We start from the raw sequence: 20,771 nt of genomic DNA on the forward strand, positions 1-20,771 counted from the left end.
TAATCCACAGTTCAAATACCTATTTTAAAGGCATTTGGCATTATATTTAAACAAAGCTAGCGCAGTGCCTGCAGCTGCAAATTGCAGGGAACAAATGCAAATCACAAGAGTTCACACTGCAGGCTCTGAAAAGTCATCAAAGCCTCCAAGTACTTTTAAAGAATAAGGTACAAAACACCACCAAGACCCCACAAGCTACCCTGCAGGAATCCATTGCTTTTTACCTGACAGACCAGTGAACATAAGAACTTCAATCCTTCCTTTTTCCAGAGCCTCTATGAAAATTTAAATGACACCCAGTAGACACATACACAACAAAAATGGGAAAAAACAGTTGTTTTTGTTTTTAATACAACTTTGAGTCTTTTTGAAGATTAAAAACCTTACAAATTATAGCACAAATTGCACCTGTGCAACGCTGCTAAAAATGGCTAAATTAACAAAAAACCTGTCTGAACGTGTTGGATACCATTGCCAGGAAATTGCAATAGTAGAAATCACTATGTAACTATCACTAGGAGCTATTTCTTAACTACCACAGCTTCCTATCTTCATTTCAACCTACTGTCCAATAAAAGGTTATCCCCACTTTGTAGGTACAAAAAACATCACCCAAAAAACCAGAAAGAGGTTATTTAAGAATTCTAAACTCTTCATTCTGATTCAGTGATATACAGAGGGTTTATACATATTCTCTTCCATTATTTTAGGTACCTGATAAACTTACAACCTGCAATATAGCCAATGAGTAAAGCCACTATTTCATTTTTAATCCACACATTTTTCTGTAGACGCAAGTAAGAATAATAGGAATATTGACAGCTAAACAGCCAGGAAGGATGTAAGCTGGGTACTGAGAGAGATTTAAGTTCAAAGCTTGAAATAAAATAAATACACAGTTACACATACGAGCCTTTTCCTTTTGATGGAGCAGAAGAATTGCCATGCACTTCGACTGAAAGCATCCAGCACATTTCCTCCCAGGCAGCCTGAATGTGTCAGTCAGAAGACCTCCCACCACAAGCAGCCACTCCACTGGGCCAGCTCACCAGTAGGAAGAGAGCTGGCACAGCTCTCCACTGGCTGGGAAGCTGCACTTGGGGCTGGGGCAGGGAGCAGCTCTGACTCACATGGCTCCTGGAGACCTGGCTCTCTCCGCTCTGCTTATCCTAACTCACATGAAAGATATTTCTGCTGGCTTTCCATTCTTTTTCCTCCCAGTACTTTCTTCCTCCACAAAAAAACAAAGAAACAAACAAAAAAAAAAACAAAAAAAAAAAAAAAAAAACAAAAAAACAAAACACCAAAAAAAAAAACCCCACACAAAAAAAAACCCAAAAAAACCAAAACAAACCCCAACAAACCAAAAACACATTAATCTTAAATTGTGAGGTACCCACCATCCTTCACATACCTGAAAACCTCAAAAAGCTTCACACTGTACTAATCCCCTGTGCATGATGAGAAAATTATCATGGTCAATTTTCATCCAGCCAAAGGATAATAAAAGACAAAAACCCAAACCAAACAAAAAACCCAAAACCTCACATCACAAATCTGGGATAGGACCCTGAGATCTTCGTCCTTAATTCAGGAGATTCCTGCATTTTGCCCCAGATATTATTTTAAAAAGTACCAGGGGCTTTTCCAGCTCCCTAAGACTATTACAAACAGGCAGGTTGAAGACTACTCACATTAGAAAGCATGCAGAGTTATTGCTGAGCTGTATTTAATTTTCATATTAGCAAAGTAGCACATAAAAACACACCTTGCAACACCAGTAAGAGAAAGGTATTCAACTCAAGCCAGGTTCAAAATTAACAGCAGGAAGAGCCTTGTTGCACCAAGCCAGGTTAGGAATTGCAATTTGCACTTGTTCAAATGAGCCCTCATCTGTATCACAAAGTGACTGCTTATTTAAGTGTGTAACAGGAACCCAGCAAGATACATATGACACTTATTCAGCAGAAAAACACCTCTTGATTTTCAGCAGAGCTGGTTATAGAGAGCCACTCAAGGGAGCAGGGAGAAGGTACCATGCAACTCCACAGCTCTTCTCTCATCCCTAATTCTATTACTCATCCCCCACAGACACCGTCACTGTTTACATTGCCATTGTTCCTATTTCTCTATGAGTTATGGGTGTTCCAGGATTGTGAGGTAGATTGAGAACTGGCTGAACAGCAAATCCCAGAGGGTCATAATCAGTGGCAAAGGGTCCTGTTGAAGGTCTGCCACTTGTGGTGTCCCCCAAGGTTCAATACTGGACCCAGTGTTGTTTAACTTGTTCATGAATGACTCAGATGAAGGGGCAGAGGCCTCCCCAGCGAGTTCCCTGATGACACAAAGCTGGGAGGAGTGAGCAGTATCCCAGTGCAGCCCTTCAGAGGGACCTCGACAGGGTGGAGAGATGGGCAGAGAGGAACTGTCTGAAATTCAACAAAGGCAAACGCAGGGAGAGCAGTAACCCCCTGCACCAGGACAGGCTGGGGGCTGAGCTGCTGGAAAGCAGCTCTGTGGAGAAGGACCTGGGGGTCCTGGCAGACAACAAGCTGACCATTAGTGAGCTCTCCATGAGCCATGGCCAAGAAGGCCAATAAGATCCTGAGGTGCACATTAGGAAGAGCATTGCCAGCAGGTGGAGGGAGGTGATCCTGCCCTTCTAGTCAGCCCTACTGAGGCTGCCTCTGGAGTGCTGTGTCCAGTTCTTGGCTCCTCAGTACAAAAGAAACATATAGCTCCTGGAGCAGGTCAACATCTCTCTTATGAAGAAGGGCTGAGGGAACTTGGCCTGTCCAGCCTTGAGAAGAGAAAACTGAGAGGGGACCTCATGAATGTCTGTCAGTATCTGAAGGGAAGGTGCCAAGAAGATGGATCCAGGCTCTGCTCAGTGGTGTTGAGCAATAGGACAAGAGGTAACAGTGAGAAACTGATGCACAGGAAGTTCCACCTGAATATGAGGAGGAACTTCTTTACTGTGCAGGTGACCGATCATTGGAACAGGGTGCCCAGAGAGGCTGTGGGGTCTCCCTCACCAGAGATACTCAAGAAGTGTCTGGACTCAATTCTGTGCCATGTTTCTGTGATGACCCTGCATGAGCAGGGAGGTTGGACCAGATGACCCACTGTGGTCCCTTCAGCCTGACCCATTCCGTGATTCCGTAAAGCATTTGATACTGTGTAAAAATCTGTTTACTTAATATTGCTGCAATACACATGGGCCCTGTGATTTTTTAGTAAACAATTGATAAAAATGGGTACAGATAAGAAAATGCCTGGCTAAGTGCTATTCAAAAACTTTCACCGATGCAGCATGTTAAGTCTAAGCATGATTCACTTGCATTAAAGATGCTCCTCTCAGTAAAAACATCCCTGTGATAAGGTATGCTTCCTATTTAATTGGGCATGCCTGGGAGCTGCTCAGCACACAGCATGTGTGTGGGAAAGGGATGGGACCCAGCCCTGGGAACAAGAAAAGGCTGACTAAGACAAGATCAACGTTTTGAGCACACAGCAAAGCAGATCTGGCTTTATCAAGGGACACAACTCCCCTGCGATTCCCAGTGCCCCTGCTAATTCCACTCTCAGGTCACCCTTTTGAGCATGTTGTCGACTGAAACGAGAAGAAACATGAACTGCAGAGCATACACAAGCCTTAAACACTCCCTAAGGGTAAATGTGATCCAGTTTACCAGTTGGCTTTGTGGTGCTGCTGGCAGCCTGTGTGCTCAGACAGAAACTCCAGTTAGAAGGGAGAATATGGGACTTGGATGATTGTACAAGGCCCTGTTTATGCCCCTGGAAAGCAAATCTTGTTCTGCTTTTCTGCTACATACACAGGTGCCTGGAACACAGCCTGGAAGTCCAGGCTTTTGTCTTCAACTCTCTTTCAGGCCACCTTCAAAGTTTTTGTTTTACACTGCACTGCCTGGCACCCCTACTGTGCCCAAGCTCAAGTCCTCATTACAGCACCATCTATAAACGTGACCTAATTTTTATGCCTGAATATCAGCTTCTTGGACCTCTGCCTCTCCACAAGGCATGTGCTGGGACAGGATTGCATGCAGCTGCAGCTGGAAACCTAGCAGACTGGCACTGCATGGGACTAGCTCAAACAAACAAGGCAATAAGCTGACCAGCATGTTGAATGCAGGTGCATGCAAGCACAAAGCTCAGGAGTTTTCTCAGTCACTAAGCAGTTTAAGAACTGTGTAACATCACCTCACCACTAGCCAGTTCTCTGGGGCATGGTGTGAAACAGCACAGACAGTAAGTGGACTGTAGAAACTCTAGAGCAAAGTCCACATCCCCTCAAATCTATTCTGGTATATTTCTCCAGTGCAAAATTATTCCAGATTCCAAGAAGAGGAAAAATCACTAGGCCAGGCCACTAGTCACACCAAAACATCGCAGAAGCAACCAAATCCTTAGCAGTACAAATTACCCAGACAGGCAATCAGTATCAGCCAGCTGTAGAAATTTTTTTATGTTAACTGTAATAACTTGCATCTTCAAAGGTTACACAGTTAGAATCATAGAATTGTCAAGGTTGGAAGAGCTCTTTAATATCATTAAGTCCAACTGCAAAGGCCTCTGTGCTATAAACGACTCAGACGAAGCGGCTTTTCCAGCCGCGCTCACCCTCTACGGGGAGAAACCCCTCACCTCGGCACATTTTGCAACCTCCCACGCACACGGGCTACCCCGGGGCCGAGGCTGCCACCGCAGCCAGGTCTTTGAGCAGGGGCCTGCGACACTGCAGGGCAAGGAGGAGGCGGCAGAGCCGCTTCCCTTCGAGCTCGAGGCCTCACAAGCACCGGCCAAGCCCCGCTCGCCCCCGGCCTCCCCAGCCAGGCCCGGCCCGCGGTGGCGGAGCCGCGCCGCCGCCACTGCGCATGCGCGGCCGTAGCACCGCCACAGCTGCCGGGGGAGTGCTGCCGGCCCGGGCACGGACCAGGGCGGCATGGCGAGCCTGGTCCCCGCCGCCGCCTCGTCTCCCGCCGGAGCCGCGTCCCGCAGCAAGAAACGCCCGGCGAGCCCGGGCACCGGCGGCGGCCCTGCCAAGAAAAAGAAGGCGACGGCGCCTGGCGGCTCACAGGTAATGGTGAGAAGGGGGCGGCCGGCGCGCATGCGCTGTAGCGACCTGCCTTTCCCCGCCCTTTGCCGCCGCGCTGGGAGCGTGTCCCGCAGCCCACTCCCGCCGGGCTGTCCCCGCTCCCGGTAGCCGCGGGTATCCCGGGACACGCCCGCCTTCCCCGGCACGCCTGCCTACTCCTCTTCCGTCCCGCCCGTGGCGGCGCTGGAAGCTGCCGAGCCTGCTGCGGTGTCCCTCGGGCCGGCGGGGCCCTTCAGAGGTCGGGACGCCGACTGTCGGGCCTTCCTTCACGCCGCTGTAGCGTGGAGGTTGTGTCCCCTCCCCGCCGTGTGCACAGCTGGACCGGTGGCGTCGTTCTCCCCTCTTCCTCGGCCGGATGAGGCAAAGCTTAACCGGGATGCCGTGTAAGCTGCGTTTGTGACCACCGAGGTAGCGTGTGTGGTGACACTTCTTGACCAAGCCGGCCCGCAGCTCGCTGTTCCCCGCGCTCGCCTCCAGTAGCAGCTCTGTGCGCCGGGTTGTGCCGCGCCTGAGCTCCGTGCGTACCCCCAGATTCACAAATCTCCGACCCTGCGTGATGCTGATTTTAGTGTGAGGCAGCTGAGCTGTCGCGGAGGAGGGACTAGTGCTGGACAGAGCACAGTTCAGCAGCTGCTGGATCTGCTGGGTGCAGTGCACGTGGCCTTCTCTCAGCTGGACAGAGCGGATAGAAGATTTACGTGTGAAATGAAAATGTAACCTCAGAGCCTGAGTTTTGGGGAACAGGGTCAATCAGGGAGGGAGAAGGGCTATTAATGTCAGTTTGTCCTAAACTCCAAACTTCAATCCTAGTGGGTGATGCAGCCTCATTTTCTGCATTGTGCCACACCAGCACTGATCCCCAGTTGATGTCATCTGCCTCTTGATGATGAGGTGTAGATCACACCATTATAGAAATAAGCAATCACTCCAAAACGTTCTGTTCTTCATCTGCCTCTTGATGATGAGGTGGCATCTCATGCTCCAGAATTAAGTCCTAGAAGAGTTTCAGAGTCAGCATGTATAGACTTTAGATACTGTTATGTCTTGGATTATTTCTAGAAAGATTTTGGTAGCTACAGTGGTCAAAAGAGGATTGGAAAAAATGGCAGACTCCTTTCTTCCACCTAGAAATGATTCCTCTCAGTAATATTTCATGTGCTTTAACAGTAGCATAGCTACAAAGTCTGCCCTACTGCCAGTTAGGTTGCTTGTTTTCACATCAGGAAAAATGCTTATGCATTTTTCAGCAATCTTCTCTCCAGGCAAATAAAAGCCATTTTGCACGCACGAGAGCAGAGACACAAACTCTTCCTCCTTTGACTGATGCTCTTGTTTCACCCCGTGGCAGTTACATGGCTTCATTCCTGGTGGGCTTATCTTAGGACAGGGAGCACACACCACAGTGCTTAATGTTGCTAACAAACTGCATCACAACTGTGAAAAATTACTGCCTGACATGATCATATTTGACAACTTTTTCAAGGTGTGATAAAGATGATGATCTGAATTTTCCAGTGTGGAGAGGTCCGTTCTGTGTGTGTGTGTGTGTGTGTGTGTGCAGATATAAAGCATTATATATTGATATATAACTTAACTGTGTATAAATAATTTATGCTTAAGGTTTCCCCACACCCTTCAGCCTCTAAAACTGTTTTCCAAAGTTCACACCAAACTTAATCTTGTGGACAGCTTCCAGTGTTATGAGACAATCCATGATTTCTTACTCAAGCTGGGTTTCAATAGCGTGTGATAAACAGTTTTTGTAATTCTTCTCACAAGCCATTTCAGTGGAGAAAAAAGTAATTTCTCAACACAACATCCAAGTCATCCTACGCATTCATCGACCTCAGCAGTGCAGATCAATCCCACAAGGAAAATAAAAAAATGTCTCAGAAAATGTGTAACCTTAGGAATGGGACAAGAAACAGCTCATTCTAGCAGTCTCATTCAGTGTTGCTGGCTAGCTCTGGAGTAGGCCAGTTCAAACAGAAATGAAATGGGGGCTCTGCATGTTTTGAGTTAAAAATGTTGATTATGCCATAGCTCACCAAAACATGTCATGACATAGCTCAGCATTAAATGATTTGTATTATAAGTAAACTGACATTATTTCCTTGGTTAACTATCAAACTGCAGGTAAGATAATCCCTACTGGAAGGTTTAAAATTACCTGCAAGGGTCAACTTAGATCTGGGGTCCCCCTTTGTATTAAGTAGTAACTTCTACTGAGAGCCTTGTGCTGGCCTATATGAAAATACACTTCACATTGTGCCAGCTGTGAACATCCCCATGTCTCTGATCCAGTCTTTGTGAAATTAAACAAAAAGGGATTTTTGTTAGTTCTGCAAATTGTATACTTCATGGGCTCTATGTCACAAGCAGCTGTCACCATGCTCACCCTGAAAGACACGTTGGTCTGGTAAAATGGTAAATTTTAGAAATGTGTTCATTTATTATATAACAAATTTACTTAAGAATAGCAGTGTAATCAACTAGTTTGAGTAACTGTGTATATCCTACAAGAAGGCACAATTATCTCACAGCATACAGATTTTTATAAACCACATTTTGATTTTTTTTTCTTCAACATGTGAATTGCTACTTTCTCTAAGATACACCTTAGGAACATTACCAAAAACATTCTTCATCTTTTTTTTTAGAGCATTGTGCTAATAACACCAAGGTTGTGGGTTCAATTCCCATATGGACCATTCACTTGAGAGCTGGAATTGATGATCCTTGTCGGTCCCTTCCAGCTCAGAACATTCTGTGTGATTTGTGTGAGTTACTGACCCAAAGGTATTGAGTCATATTTGTTTTGGAAGCACATTGCTCACAGGGCTTGTCAGTCATGTCTACAGAAGGAGACACATGCTTTTTGGACATAATGCTGGTATTTACCAAACGTAATATTAAAAGTGAGTTTACAGGAAAGCATGATTGCAAATTGATTACTCCACTTTCATTAGCATTACACAATTATTCCTCCCATGTCGTTGTGCCACTGCATAATACCTCAGTCTTTGCTGCAACCATGTTGAGGATTATTATGTATATTAAATGGTAACATTAATGTGTCAAAACCAGTGCTGTGTAGTGAATTATAGAGCACCATTCCCTTAGATATCCCTGCCCAGTGGTTCCCAGTAGCTGCTGATTCAGCTCCATCCCTGGCTCCTGTGCAGACTTGTTTCCAGGTCTCCTGTCTCATTAATTACTATCACTTAACCTGGGATAGAATCTTTGATACTGATCTCAAAATGCCACCAGTTGCTCTATCTTAATGTTCACACCATTATTTTTACAAATTACACTGCAACAGGAAGCTTTTAAAAGAGTATATTCTAGATCAAGATGTAACTAATGGAGTAAAATGCTTTACTGTGACAGCTAACAATCTTTAAAGATGGAATTTGCAGTAAGATAGGAGAATGATTTGGAAAAAAGTTTCTGATTTTATTATAGGAAAAATTAAAGAGAGAAACTATGCTAAATAATATGGTAAATTAAATTTGCGTACATTATTTGTGAAATAACTTCAGACAAACCAGTGAAATATTTATATTGATTCTATCTATAATTATTATTATTGCAGCAGTACTACTGGTATGTCTGCTTAATGCTGTCTGTATTTCTCATTCTATCCTTAAAAGCAAAAACTCTACAACAATGTTAGAAAATAAAATCAAAATTATTTAGTTACTATCCTGCTAAATAAGCTCGTCTAATGCACCACACAAAAATAAATGGAGTGACTCTGATACAATTAGAACTCCATTTTTATTTTAGATGTATCTGTATTATGATGTTTTTATCTCATAAACTGAAGATCATCAGATTTCACAGTTCTGATAGACCCGTGTAAGTTCAATAAGTGGACTTAAATAGATACATATTAACATGGTTACTGTTGTGTACTCAAAAGCTGCCCACTAAAGGCAGAAAGCTTATCCTAGTATATAAACAGCACAGAATTTAACCCTAAATATCAGTAAATTTAATCAATTCTCCTGTCATGCTATTTTTCCAAGCCTAGCACTCTTAGTAGGAAATCATCAAATCAATTTAAAAATAACTTTATTTTTTAAAGAGCCCATTTGATCTGGTTGTTAGTTCCTGAAAATCAAGGTTAGGGTGAGTGAGTTTGACTACAGAATCGGCAAGTGACCACTAGAGCTACTGAGCTGAGCTGCTGCTGTCACCATGTTCTGGGACAACCTCTTAGAGGACCTCCTTCAGTGTGGCACAGTATAACAACTTTCTGAGTGAAAATTAAAAATTACCTACTTACCACTTCAGACCTTGTTTACTGCAGTCAGTATGATACCAAACTTACTATTTTAGTATTATTCCATATTAGACTTTCTGCTACAGAAAAGCATGATTCTCCTCTGTAGTTGGAAATTTAATAAACAAGTAGCATTTCTCACCAATCCACCTGCCCTGAAAGGCAGAAGGAACCTGACACAGCATACTAGTAGGGAGATATAAGTACGTATCTATTTGCCAGTTTATTAAAAAGCTATCATGTCATTATGCTCTAGACTACACTTTTTGTTTTAAAACCTCTCTCATCCTGTAAGATTGTAACAGTAACCAAAAATACATTAATTTTAATCAGTGAAGCTGTTCCAGTCTGAGGCTACTGCTTGGCTGGAATGATGTCTTTAAAAGATACAATGTGTTCCCATGGTATGTTAATTCAAATGTAATTAAATTGATTTAAATGACACTTCCATTGGATAAAATATAGATACCATGATACATTGCAGGTGATTGCTAGTTACTGATAAAAACTGCTAAGGTGAGCTCTTCGAGTTCAGCCACTTGCACAATTGTACCAAACCCTGCCCAAGAGTTTTGGGTCTTACAAAACTAGCAGCCAGTTCAAAACAAATTGCTGTGTCTTAACAAGAGTTTTAGCAGGTAGCATTTCAATTGGCAGAGCTATCCCACATGTATCAATGTGCTCTGGCATCACAGATCATGTCACCAGACCACAGAGCATTGAAAATCCTCCAGACTTGCAGTTCTCGGAATGAAGCTCTCAGAGGGTCACTGCTTATATCCAATCCTTTCAGACTCTGCACCACAAAGATACTTTCTGCAACAAAGCTGATAGTGAATAGCTGCAATACTCTTCCCAAAATACATCTTATTTTCAGGCAGCCCACTAAGGAGAAACGGGATTATCTCGAAGCACCATTTTTTGTCACTTACACATTTAAAGTTAAATCTATTAAAGAATGAGAATCCCTCCAGTCCCTGATGGGGAAAAATGGTAATTAAAAGACAAAAAGCAGATTTTCTACAGAAATCTGGCAAAAATTATGTGTGTTTTAAGCTTAGCTTTATTTTAAAAAAGGAATTGCTTTTATAGAGCAATCTAGGTTAAAATGGAAACTGTCAAAACAGAGCTAAGAATTAACTTTGCTTGACATTTATCACATTTTGAAGGCTTCAGATGATCTGTAATCATAAAAGTATGTGAATTTCTAAACCAGACTATGCCAATCTCAAAGAATTACCTACCTCCCCCAACCAAATGTGTATAGATTTTAGTTTTAGAGTAAACACAGATGTTGTATGTTGTAAAAAGGAAAAAGCATATGTGTGTTGCCTTTTACTATGGGCATCAGTATGCTGGTATCATGGGTTTTTTACCCTTCTTCACTTGTCCTAGCAGACAATTTTAATCTCTCCTTTAGCTAACAGAAGGTGGAGTCTTAACTATGATCACACCTAGTTTCAGGATTCATAATAAACATGCAGGAAATTTAGGAGACTTAATAAAGATGTTTCACCACTTCTATCATAAGGAGATAAAATAGGTTAGGTTATTTTTTGAAGGAGAAAGAGCAATCTAAAACACCTCATACATGTACTTTAGCATGAAATTTTCTCTTGAGAGATAGTACCCCTAAAAAGGGATCTCAGAATCCAGTTAGTGCTATAAAATATTCAGATTAACAAAAGAAAATTTGCAATAACTTAACTGTCTAGATATTGCAGATTTGAAAAGGTGTTAGACTGTTTTTCACATTTTTCTAAAGTGCAATAATTGTGTTTGGTAGTCACTGCAATTCTTGCTGTAGCAATGCATTTGTAGTTATATCAATTATATATTATATTAATTTATTCAATGTGTTTGTTTTGGATTAGAAAGGCTAATATTAATTTATTAGTTATGAGGGTTGTGAACACATTTTTCAAACATTCCAAGAAAGCAGAATGGAGAGATTGGATTTAAATCTGCAGAAGGCCATAAAAGCTTGTGACACAATGTGTTGTAAAGTATGCCTGGCCCTGACACAAGAATTCATATCCATAAACAGCGTGTCTTGCCTCACTGCAAAGCACACCTGCAACTTTAAGAGGCTCAATTAGGCAAATTAATAAGTTTCTCATTATTGGAGTCCCAGTCTCCTCCTATCTTCTTCCCTCTTATCCACCTCCACAAGTCTCAGTTGCATGCTCCTGCTGCGTGCATCATGCCAGCTTTGGCTCTCCCCAGACCTGTTCCCACTGATAGAGGTCTGCTGTCAGGACTTGCCAAGCATTCCCCCTCTCCTGGAAGCTGCACTGTCTGCTGCTGCACTGCTGAACTGGACTGATTCACAGGGAAGGCTAACAGCTGTGGGGTGTAGCACAAGGAAGAGGCACGACCAAGTGGCAAGGAAAACCACTTGTCCACTACAAGCAACCAACTTCATGAGCTTGCATACTCTTAATTCCAGATTTCATTAGTTGACTGAAACAGACTAAATTAAATGCTTGATCCCCTGTCCCTTCCTGCAGGAAGGCCTGGAAAGTAACAGCTTCAGCTGTCGTATTGCTTGTCTGTCAGTCTCTAAGTCCCTCGGCTGATTCTGCTGACTGTGAGATGCCACCAAAATAAGTTATCAAGAAATATGTAGTGGTCCTAATTATACTTCTCCCTGAAGATTTAGGAAACTCGTTCTACTTGGGATTCAGAACCATGAACATCTGCCTTCTTGAAAGCAGGTATTAAATCCTTTCTTTCAAAAGTAGAAGCACACTTACACACTTTTTATATCATCTGTCCTTACAACTCCTTAGTCTGTCCTCCACTTGAAGTTACCTGTTCCTGCCACTGCCTGAAGGGATTCAAACCCTCTCTTTCCCAAGCACACCCTAACCACTTGGCTAAAAGCAGATCTGGTGTGGGAGTGTGGAAAGGTGTTCTCCTCTACAGCCAAGGGTGGAGGTTTTCTCTCTGTTCCAAAGAGAACAAATCCATAGTTTAGTAATGAACATAGTTATCAGAATGGTCTGCTTATGTATTTTAGGTCTTTATTTCTGTTACATATTTTGTCTTATGATAATTTTAATACAAAATACACAGTTGTGCAAACAGGGATCAGAACGAATTTCCTTTGTAGACTCTAGATAAAAAGTTAAATAGTCATGCCATCTAATAAGATGTGTTTATGTAGTAGTAAAAATGTAATACTGTTAATTCAAGAAACAAATTTGAAATGGATGGAAGGAAACTCTTTTGTGGGTAATACATACTTACACTGTGGTGGAGCCATCATTTTGGAAGGAGTGAATGTCTGTGACTACATGTCTTGTAATTGTCCTGCCCCAGGATGTAAGTACTGGTTGACTCAGGAAGAAAAACTGTCCTTGCTGATTAAAAGACCCTGCTGTGGATAAGGAGTGTTTTTGAGAATTAAAAGATAAAATTCCTTTTATAAAGCATATAAAGGCCATTGCTGGGATTTACCATGTGAAAAGATTCTCTTAGTATCTTATCTGCCTTTTTATCATTTATTAAACAGAGAAGTATGATTTGTTGTGTATCATATGTCCTTAATTTTCAATAAACACAAAAATTTCCATGCTTCTGTGTACAACCTACCTAATAGGTGTACTACATAAAATCTGATGTAATTAAAAAAGCTCATTTTGCAAACATCCACAGGCCTAGAGGTAAAACCTTCTACACAGTTTTAAGCAACTTAGGTTTTTGAGTTTTTGCCCTTGGAGAGTTGACATGCTTGTAGCTTTACTTACCCCAATGTTCATATGGATGCAGTGTGCTTATCATGACAGCCTTATTTATTGCTTCCTCAGATTTTTATTTTTCTGAGTTAATGAGAGAACAAGAAAAAAGGCAGGAAAGGCTGAGACACCTATGATAGTTTCTGCATAAATTAGACAAGGTTTACAGGTGTGGCTAGTGTCACTTAAGCAGTACAGCTGGAAAACTCAAATCAAATTTCAGGCATTTAAGTATTTTTTCATATTTGAAAGTGAAACAGCAACTTCCCAAACTAAATACAGAACTACTGCTTAGAGTTTGGTTTGCTATGAATCAAGGAGACCATATTTGAAGAAAAGGTTATTGGCATCTCAGGAGTATAGGCAATGTTCATCAGGTGAGGGGGAAAGTATTGTGAAAGCACTCATCATTTAGGATAAAGGTGGAGGGAGTTAAAACCCTCTAGGAAACTATGTGAAAGTAATGTGCCAAAAAAAATCTTTCTGTTGAGTCTGTGGTGTATTGGTATTCAGTCCATCCAGAAGCTTGTCTTAATTTTCCAGATAAAGTGGTGCCTTTAATAAAATATGACTCCTCTGTCTAAAAACTTTGTTACATTTATGCTTTGAAACAATCAGGACAGCAAAATACTGCTGAATTGGAACATGCAGAAATTAGGGCAGTAATTAATATAAGTTATATGACTGCTTATGTCCAAAAGAGCTTTTTGTTACTAAAACCAGTATTTTCTATTTTATAAGATATTGATTTCTAGCCAGGGAGACTGAGAGCTGCACGGAGAGTTGTGCAATCTCTGCGCTTGGAAGTGTTTGGGGCCTGCTGGGGGAAAGCCCCAGGAATCTAGTCCAAGGTCAGTTTTGACCCTGGTTTGGGCAGGAGGCAAGCTGATGACCTCCTGAGACCCCTTCCAGCGTCAGTGACTCAATGTTACTGTGTCAACTTCCAGATGTCTGGTTGTATGACTAAGATGGGTGTGTCCTCTCCCTAAACAAAGTCCTACGCTCTTGTCATAGGCAGATTCAAACGTGAAAATTACCACAAAAATCAATGACTACATTCAGACAGTATTAAATCTCCCTATGCTGTACAATGGTTATGTTTTAGTAGAACTGCTCTTCCCTTGAAAGGACAGGACAATGTTCTGACAGCAAAATTAGCTGTTAAAGTCAACAAACTGCAATAGAAGAAGGCCATTTTTCCTTGATGTATGTATGTATGCACAGTGTACTCAGGCTCCTCCAAAGAAAGCAGTAGTCGGAAAAGGTCTTATTCTTTAAGTTGATTATCTTTATTTGCATAGTCTAGAACTAGAAGTGCTAGTTTAAGGCTCACATTAATGAGTTGGAATTTTCTCCAGTCAGAAATGCCGTTTTCATCTGGCTTTTTGTTAAACCTACTTGTTGCAGCCAGAATTGCCTTTTTTTACAGATATAGACTTGCCTTTTTTTATGCCTGTCCTTTTTTTATCTGTCCAGAAGGTATTTTTTTATTTGCTGAATAATTCATTGTGGGAAATGTCTTAAAACAGGATCCTGTTAAACCCACCACTACATTTCCCCTCTCACCTACGACTGTGGATGTGATACCAAAAGTTCACTGATTCTAATGTAGTGGCAAGTCAAGTCTTTTAATACTTCTGTTCTATTTCAAGCAAAAAAAAAGCAGTTGGGATATAAGTTTATTTGAAAACACTGAACTGTCTGGCACTTTTCAGATCTGCTGCCGTTCCTCAACTTCAGTATATGGTATCAGGGTGAAGTGCCACAGAACTTGCATAGCTGAGTAAACAACCACCTACTTGTACAAATGTTTCTGCAGAAATTTGCCTTCAAATTAGCTCTACCATACAACTCTGTCTTCCCTTTTTCTCCTGAGCTGCCTCAAAATAGTCTACAAGAGAAGAGATACTTATATTACCTTATTTTTATCTAAATCAGAATTTGTCATATGTTTGTTTTGGTTCAGTTGTCAAGTTTGTTTTTTTTTTTTTTTTTCATTATCCAGTTAAATGTATGTATCCATTGGATAATGCACCTACCATTCTGCTGAGTACAGAAAACTGGTGCACTATTCAAAGTTGGAATGGTTGGTAGTGAGTTTACTAGAGAAAGGAATGTGAATGCAGTATTCAGGGCATGTGCAACCAGATTTTTTTTGTCCCATAATATGAGACAAACAATAAAGATGACAGGTTTAGCTTGAAGAAGTTTAAAGTCTAAGGTATAGTTTATTTTCTTGTTTTCTTTAAAAGACCTTTGGAGCATCTGATAAAATTACTGCTCTCTGATACATTATACCTTTGATAACTTCTTGAAGGTCTGTAGTAAGAATGTTTTTATTCTCAGTTCCTGAGCATTGCAATATTTCATAGATCAGTGTACCCAAGCTTTGTGTTTCTGACATGGTGTCTCGGTATGGCAGTCTTAAATACCTGTGTACAAATGGAAAAACCTTCTTCTAAGTAACTTTAGACTGCAATGCACCATGGCAGAAGTAGTGTGGTTAGCAGAAATTAAATAAAACTAGAATTTTAATATCCTTAAAGTTACAAGACAAACAGAAATCAAGTGCTAAAATGTGCAAAAAATAGGGAAAATGCAAAAGTGCAGATTTGTTTTCTGTATTGGTTTACCCAGTAGTCCATATAATTTTGAAGGTAAAATTTAACTTCTCTAATTCAGGTGTGTATTTTCCTTAGCAAAATAAATAGAGTAGGAGCTCTGAAAGATACCCCATTTCAGTTGAAACTATTTAATTGCCTTTCCTTGAAGAAATGGCGTTTCGTTTTTCTTTGTTACTCAAGTGTTATTTCCCATCAGAATGGATAATGTTCTACAGAATAAACTACAATCAGGAAACTGAGGGTTTTCGTTTCATTTTTTCAGAGTGAAATTACTCTCCCATCAATCATAGGAGCCGATAACTTTTTGCTTTCCTTGTCCTTGATTCAGTCACGTGTAGATGAATGGACTTGGATCCTCCTTGGCTGAAGGCTGTTACTGGGTACAGGGATTCTGGTATGCTCCCTAAGCAGCATTACAATGTTAATGGCACATGAGCATATTGTAATCCTCCACACTTTTCTCCAGAAGTACTTTGACCTTAACTGTTCTGTATCAAATGATGTATTTTAAACTTTAAGATGCAGTTTAGCCAAAGTCCTTGACTGATTTTTTCTGATAGAGAAAGGAACACACTGGCTTTTTTTTTATAAAAATTCAGTTGTGATTTACTGTAGTCTTTTTTGCTAGTATGCTTTCATCCATTTTCAGTCTTAAAGCCCATCAATTTAGGAGACTTTTTTATTTAGAGGGATCAAAATATTCTGTTAACTGAGCTCACTTTTACCCTTGATGAAAGTACGACCCAACACGTGCTTTTGGATTCTAAATATACTGAAAGTTTCAGCTCTAGGGCCACTTTGGCAATGCCATTCAGCTTATGCTTATGAATTTGTCCAAGGTAAATTTTCTTAATAAAGAAAACTGTCAAACTTTATAAACAAGGAGTAGTCCCAATCCACCAAATGAAATCTACAAGTGAGAGATCCCTTGCAATTATTTTAACCAAAGGGAGCTTTGTGGCAAATGCAAATTAAACCAAGCTTTTCTGGGATAGCATGAAGCTATTCACAGTTGCGTCCCAATTACATTTTATTTGAGACTTTTCCCCACAGCAAATAGTAAAATTTTTCCTTTAAATATCTGTAAGTTATAAAACTTTGCCTATCACAGTACTTAAAAGTCTTTAAATGGGAAAACATGTTAGGCGTTTGAAATCTCTTGAGAATAAATCCAAGCTTTTTACTGAGGCTTGTTCATCTTATTCTGTGTTTGACTGTTTAATAATTTTGAAGAGAAGAAAGTGAACTTGAGTTTTTCTTGGTTTATTTGTTTTTTTTTTTTTTTTTAAAGTGAGCAGTACCATTGTGAAAGGAGATCTTGTGTCATGAAATTGCTATATCTTTTTCCCCCAGGTTTTTAAGAAATGCTTGAGAGGTGGGGAATGTAATTAAAATCTTATTCTCCCTTTGGTTGCATTTTTAATTTTGAATTCTAACCCTCACACGTAATAATAGAGCTTTGCATTAGGGTATTTTATACCTCTATCAAAGTGACTAAAGTAATTAGTATTTTATACATTTTGGTAAGTATTTTGTCACTGAAACCACCAGTGCAGGTGAATGATAATGGTTTTATGCTCAGGCACTGACAGGACCCTAAATGAGAATGTCGCCTTTTAATCAAGAGCACTTGGAGTCTATGGTATTGAAATACCCTACAGAGAGCATAGAAAAGCCATCCATCACTTTGTGACAGTCCAATCTTTTAGTGCATGAGTAAAATTTTATTCAGCCTTTCTGAGGCAGTTGGAATGTGAGATGTTTAACTCGCCTCAGAACAGCAGAAGTCTGAAAGCATGATGTCAAGATTGCTATCTGGGCAGCTTATGTGTCTTTATGTATTATCTTTATTTATTTAAATTGCAGTTGAAGTGTTTTCTGTGTCCTGCTTCAAACACCTTCCCCCATACTCTTATATATCAAACAGCAGACATTATGTCTAAATTTTAGTCATATGTTTGGAGTTAATTTGCACAGTTGATTAACTCTTGATGCTCAGTGGAAATACTCAGCAAGTCAGAGGGAAAGGACCTCTGCTTTAGCAAAGGCAGGTTTTGTAAGTCTTGTACATGTAAGTAGTTTGACACGTGACTCAAAAATCCTATGGGAAATGGTTAGAAGAAGTGCAGTTAGTGATACATGTACTTGGAATTGTAAACTATTATTATAATAATCCAACAATCTAATTTCAAACTTTGTGTTGTTACGTTTGCTTTTAACAACCCTCTTTCAGCTTTCTTTATAAGTGAAAACAGCAGTAGTATCTGAGGACAATGTGGTAATTTAAGCAAAAATATTTTTGTTGTCAGGCCTTTGGGATATTTACTTGTGATATCAGTGGAAGCAGAAACCTATACCAGGACCTTTGTCTTTTAAGACGAGTTGACAGTGATGAAATCCACTGACTTAGGTGGATTTACTCCCAATTTAAACTGTGTACAGAAATGACTTGCCAACTTGCAACTCAAATCGAGGACAGTGATCTGCACTGTACTTAATAGCTGGATACTACTCAGGATTTCAGGGATTTTTAAGTAAATTCAGTTTTTCAGTGACCTGTGGAACAGAATTTGTTGTGAATGTGCAAGATTAGGGGTTTTTCTTTTCCTTCTTGGCATTTGAACATTTTCCAGCTGAACTGGTTTTTGTCCTATGCCCAAAATAAGGTAGGACCGTCTTTGAAGGGAGAACGTTCCTAAAATACTACCGTGTACCCAAATGCTGAGAGAGAAAAGGATGGGGAAGTTGCACTGGGCTTCATTTTAGTGAGTAGAAAGGAAGAGGGAAAAAGTTCTTCCTGCTGAATCCAAGAACTAGTAAAAAGATGAGGAAGACACGTTTATATGTCTTACTGAAAAGGTCTTTCCAGCAAACTCTTCTGTCACAGATGTGGATAGAGTTAATCATGTTCTAAACAGTGCTGTTTTGTCAGTTCCTGCATTGTTACTGAGTCTTCAGTAAGTTTGCTTTCAGAAATGTATCATGGTTATAATGTTGGCAATGAGAAATTTTTTAACCATCATTTTAACTTGAGCTTAAACACATCTAATTCTGACACCTTTCTCAGTGAATTATTCCCAGCAATGTAAAGAGCTGCATTTTTGTCTGCCAGAGGGTACGTGTTCAAGTTTTAATGGCCCCTGTCATGTCATCATGCAAAGTTAAATGATTTAACTATTTAGAATGTGCAAGAACTTGGGCCAGCCTTGTTATAGTGAGAGCTGATATATTAATCAAGCAACTTAATATATGTTCCAGTATGAGCAGTATTAGCTGGCACTCCATTAAATAGCTGACATTCAGGATCTACTCCCAATTTTAAAAAGTCTGCTCATATCATCGCTGCTGTCATCTAGTGACATTCGTGCTCTGTTTCCACATGGCATTCTCACTCACTGTAATTGTCTGCTAGTGAAAATACAGGTATTATCCATTGATTTTCTAAATTACCATTTTCTTCCCTGGCTGCATGCCACAGCTCTTGTCAGGATATCACAGAACTTACACACAACTAAAAGCCAAGTAAGTTGCTACAAGTTGGAAATTGCTGTTTAAGAAGTAACCTACTACAGGAAAAATTAGACATGCACCATTATTGAAGCTGAGTTAAAGCAACATTGTAGTAGTGATTATGAATTGTGATTATGAAAATCAGTTGCCAAAAAAAAGTAAAAGTAATTTAAACTATTTCTTGAATTTCACATAGAAAGGTTGAAGACAAGTGGGTTCCTCAGTAAATTGGGTGCTTGGGACCAGACTCCTCTAATTACTTCTTTTTCATTGGTGACATACAACACTCTCATCATCACTATAAGACAAAGCCAGCATTTCAGCAATTCAGAAATTTCTGAATACAGAAACAAAACCAGACCAGAATCCCACCTGTGCAGTCACTTTCATTTACAATTCCTGTACCTTTTGACAATATATTGTCAAAACGAACAAATTAATGATTTGCAGAAAACAGAAAGAATCAATGTTTTCAGTATTGATTTTGCTTCCTTAAATTAGAAACTCCCTTTCCAGTTCTCATAGAATTTATTTATGCATTTGAGTTTTGATTTATCAACACATTGTTCAGTTACCTTCTGGTTTTAAATTTTGTTTTAGCATGTAAAACTGTTAACATCTAGTAAAACTGGCCACTGATGGTCATAGTATACCTTTAGTGATGTGCAAATCCATTTTTTTTTGTAAGCCATGACATGCATGGTATGCAGTGATAGGATGCCAGAAATGCACACATTTACATCTTGACTTTATGTTTCATATTTTCATGGGTTTCTAATACATAGTAAAATCCTGTTAGTATAAAATAACTTAAAAATTATTACAGAATGTAATCCAGAAGTAAATAGGTAAGAAATTTTACTTCAGTATATATCAGCTATTCTGATATATACTGATGTTGTGCAGTTTTAATCCTTTTTTAATCTTTTCTGGGGGAAATAAAAAAAAAAAAAAAAAGAAATTATGAGTGGAACAAGCACTTTCATAGTAAGCTAATTTCACCTGGTATTTAGTGTCATTGCAGACACCCATCCCAAACCCCACAAAGCTGATTCCACCTGGAAGTAGCCAAAACAAAGAAATCAGCTTCCACGATCTACAAGTTTTGTTTGTCCTCTCTCAATAAAACCAGACAGATGGCTCAGTCTTTGGAAATCATGTGAAAATATCTGCGGTAGGGAATTTGGAACAAAATATATACAAAAAATTAATAGACCTACCAAAACCTAATAGTGAAAGTAGTATGTGAATAGGCAACCTCCCAGTGTGTTTCCTCCCAGTATAGACAGTATATACAGCAGGGTCCAAGCTAGGCTCATTCCTGAGGTTTGGCTTTACTCAAAAGAAACCAGTGTAAAGGTAGCAAAGCTTTGGTCAGGTCTCTTCCCCAGATTTGGCTGCTCATAAAGCAAACTTATTAGGACTTCCAAGTGTTTGCTGCAGGTTTTCAGTCTCTCTCAAATTTTTGTTACCAAGTCCTCTGCCATCTTCCT

The 20,771-nt window shown here is 40.1% G+C and overlaps 1 protein-coding gene across 2 annotated transcripts in view; it reads left to right on the forward strand.

The window, feature by feature from the left end:
* Positions 1 to 4,917: 4,917 nt before the first annotated feature.
* INO80C (INO80 complex subunit C) overlaps positions 4,918 to 20,771 on the forward strand; it is a 30,320-nt gene continuing 14,466 nt past the window's right edge. For both annotated transcript variants that reach the window (XM_053960349.1, XM_053960358.1), the window contains exon 1: positions 4,918 to 5,098. In XM_053960349.1, the coding sequence (XP_053816324.1) occupies positions 4,964 to 5,098 (135 nt within the window). In that variant the 5' untranslated portion in view covers positions 4,918 to 4,963. The remainder of the gene's footprint in view (positions 5,099 to 20,771) is intronic.

This window comes from Vidua chalybeata, chromosome 1, assembly GCF_026979565.1.
Source record: "Vidua chalybeata isolate OUT-0048 chromosome 1, bVidCha1 merged haplotype, whole genome shotgun sequence".
In the NCBI taxonomy this organism is placed as follows: Eukaryota; Metazoa; Chordata; class Aves; order Passeriformes; family Viduidae; genus Vidua; species Vidua chalybeata.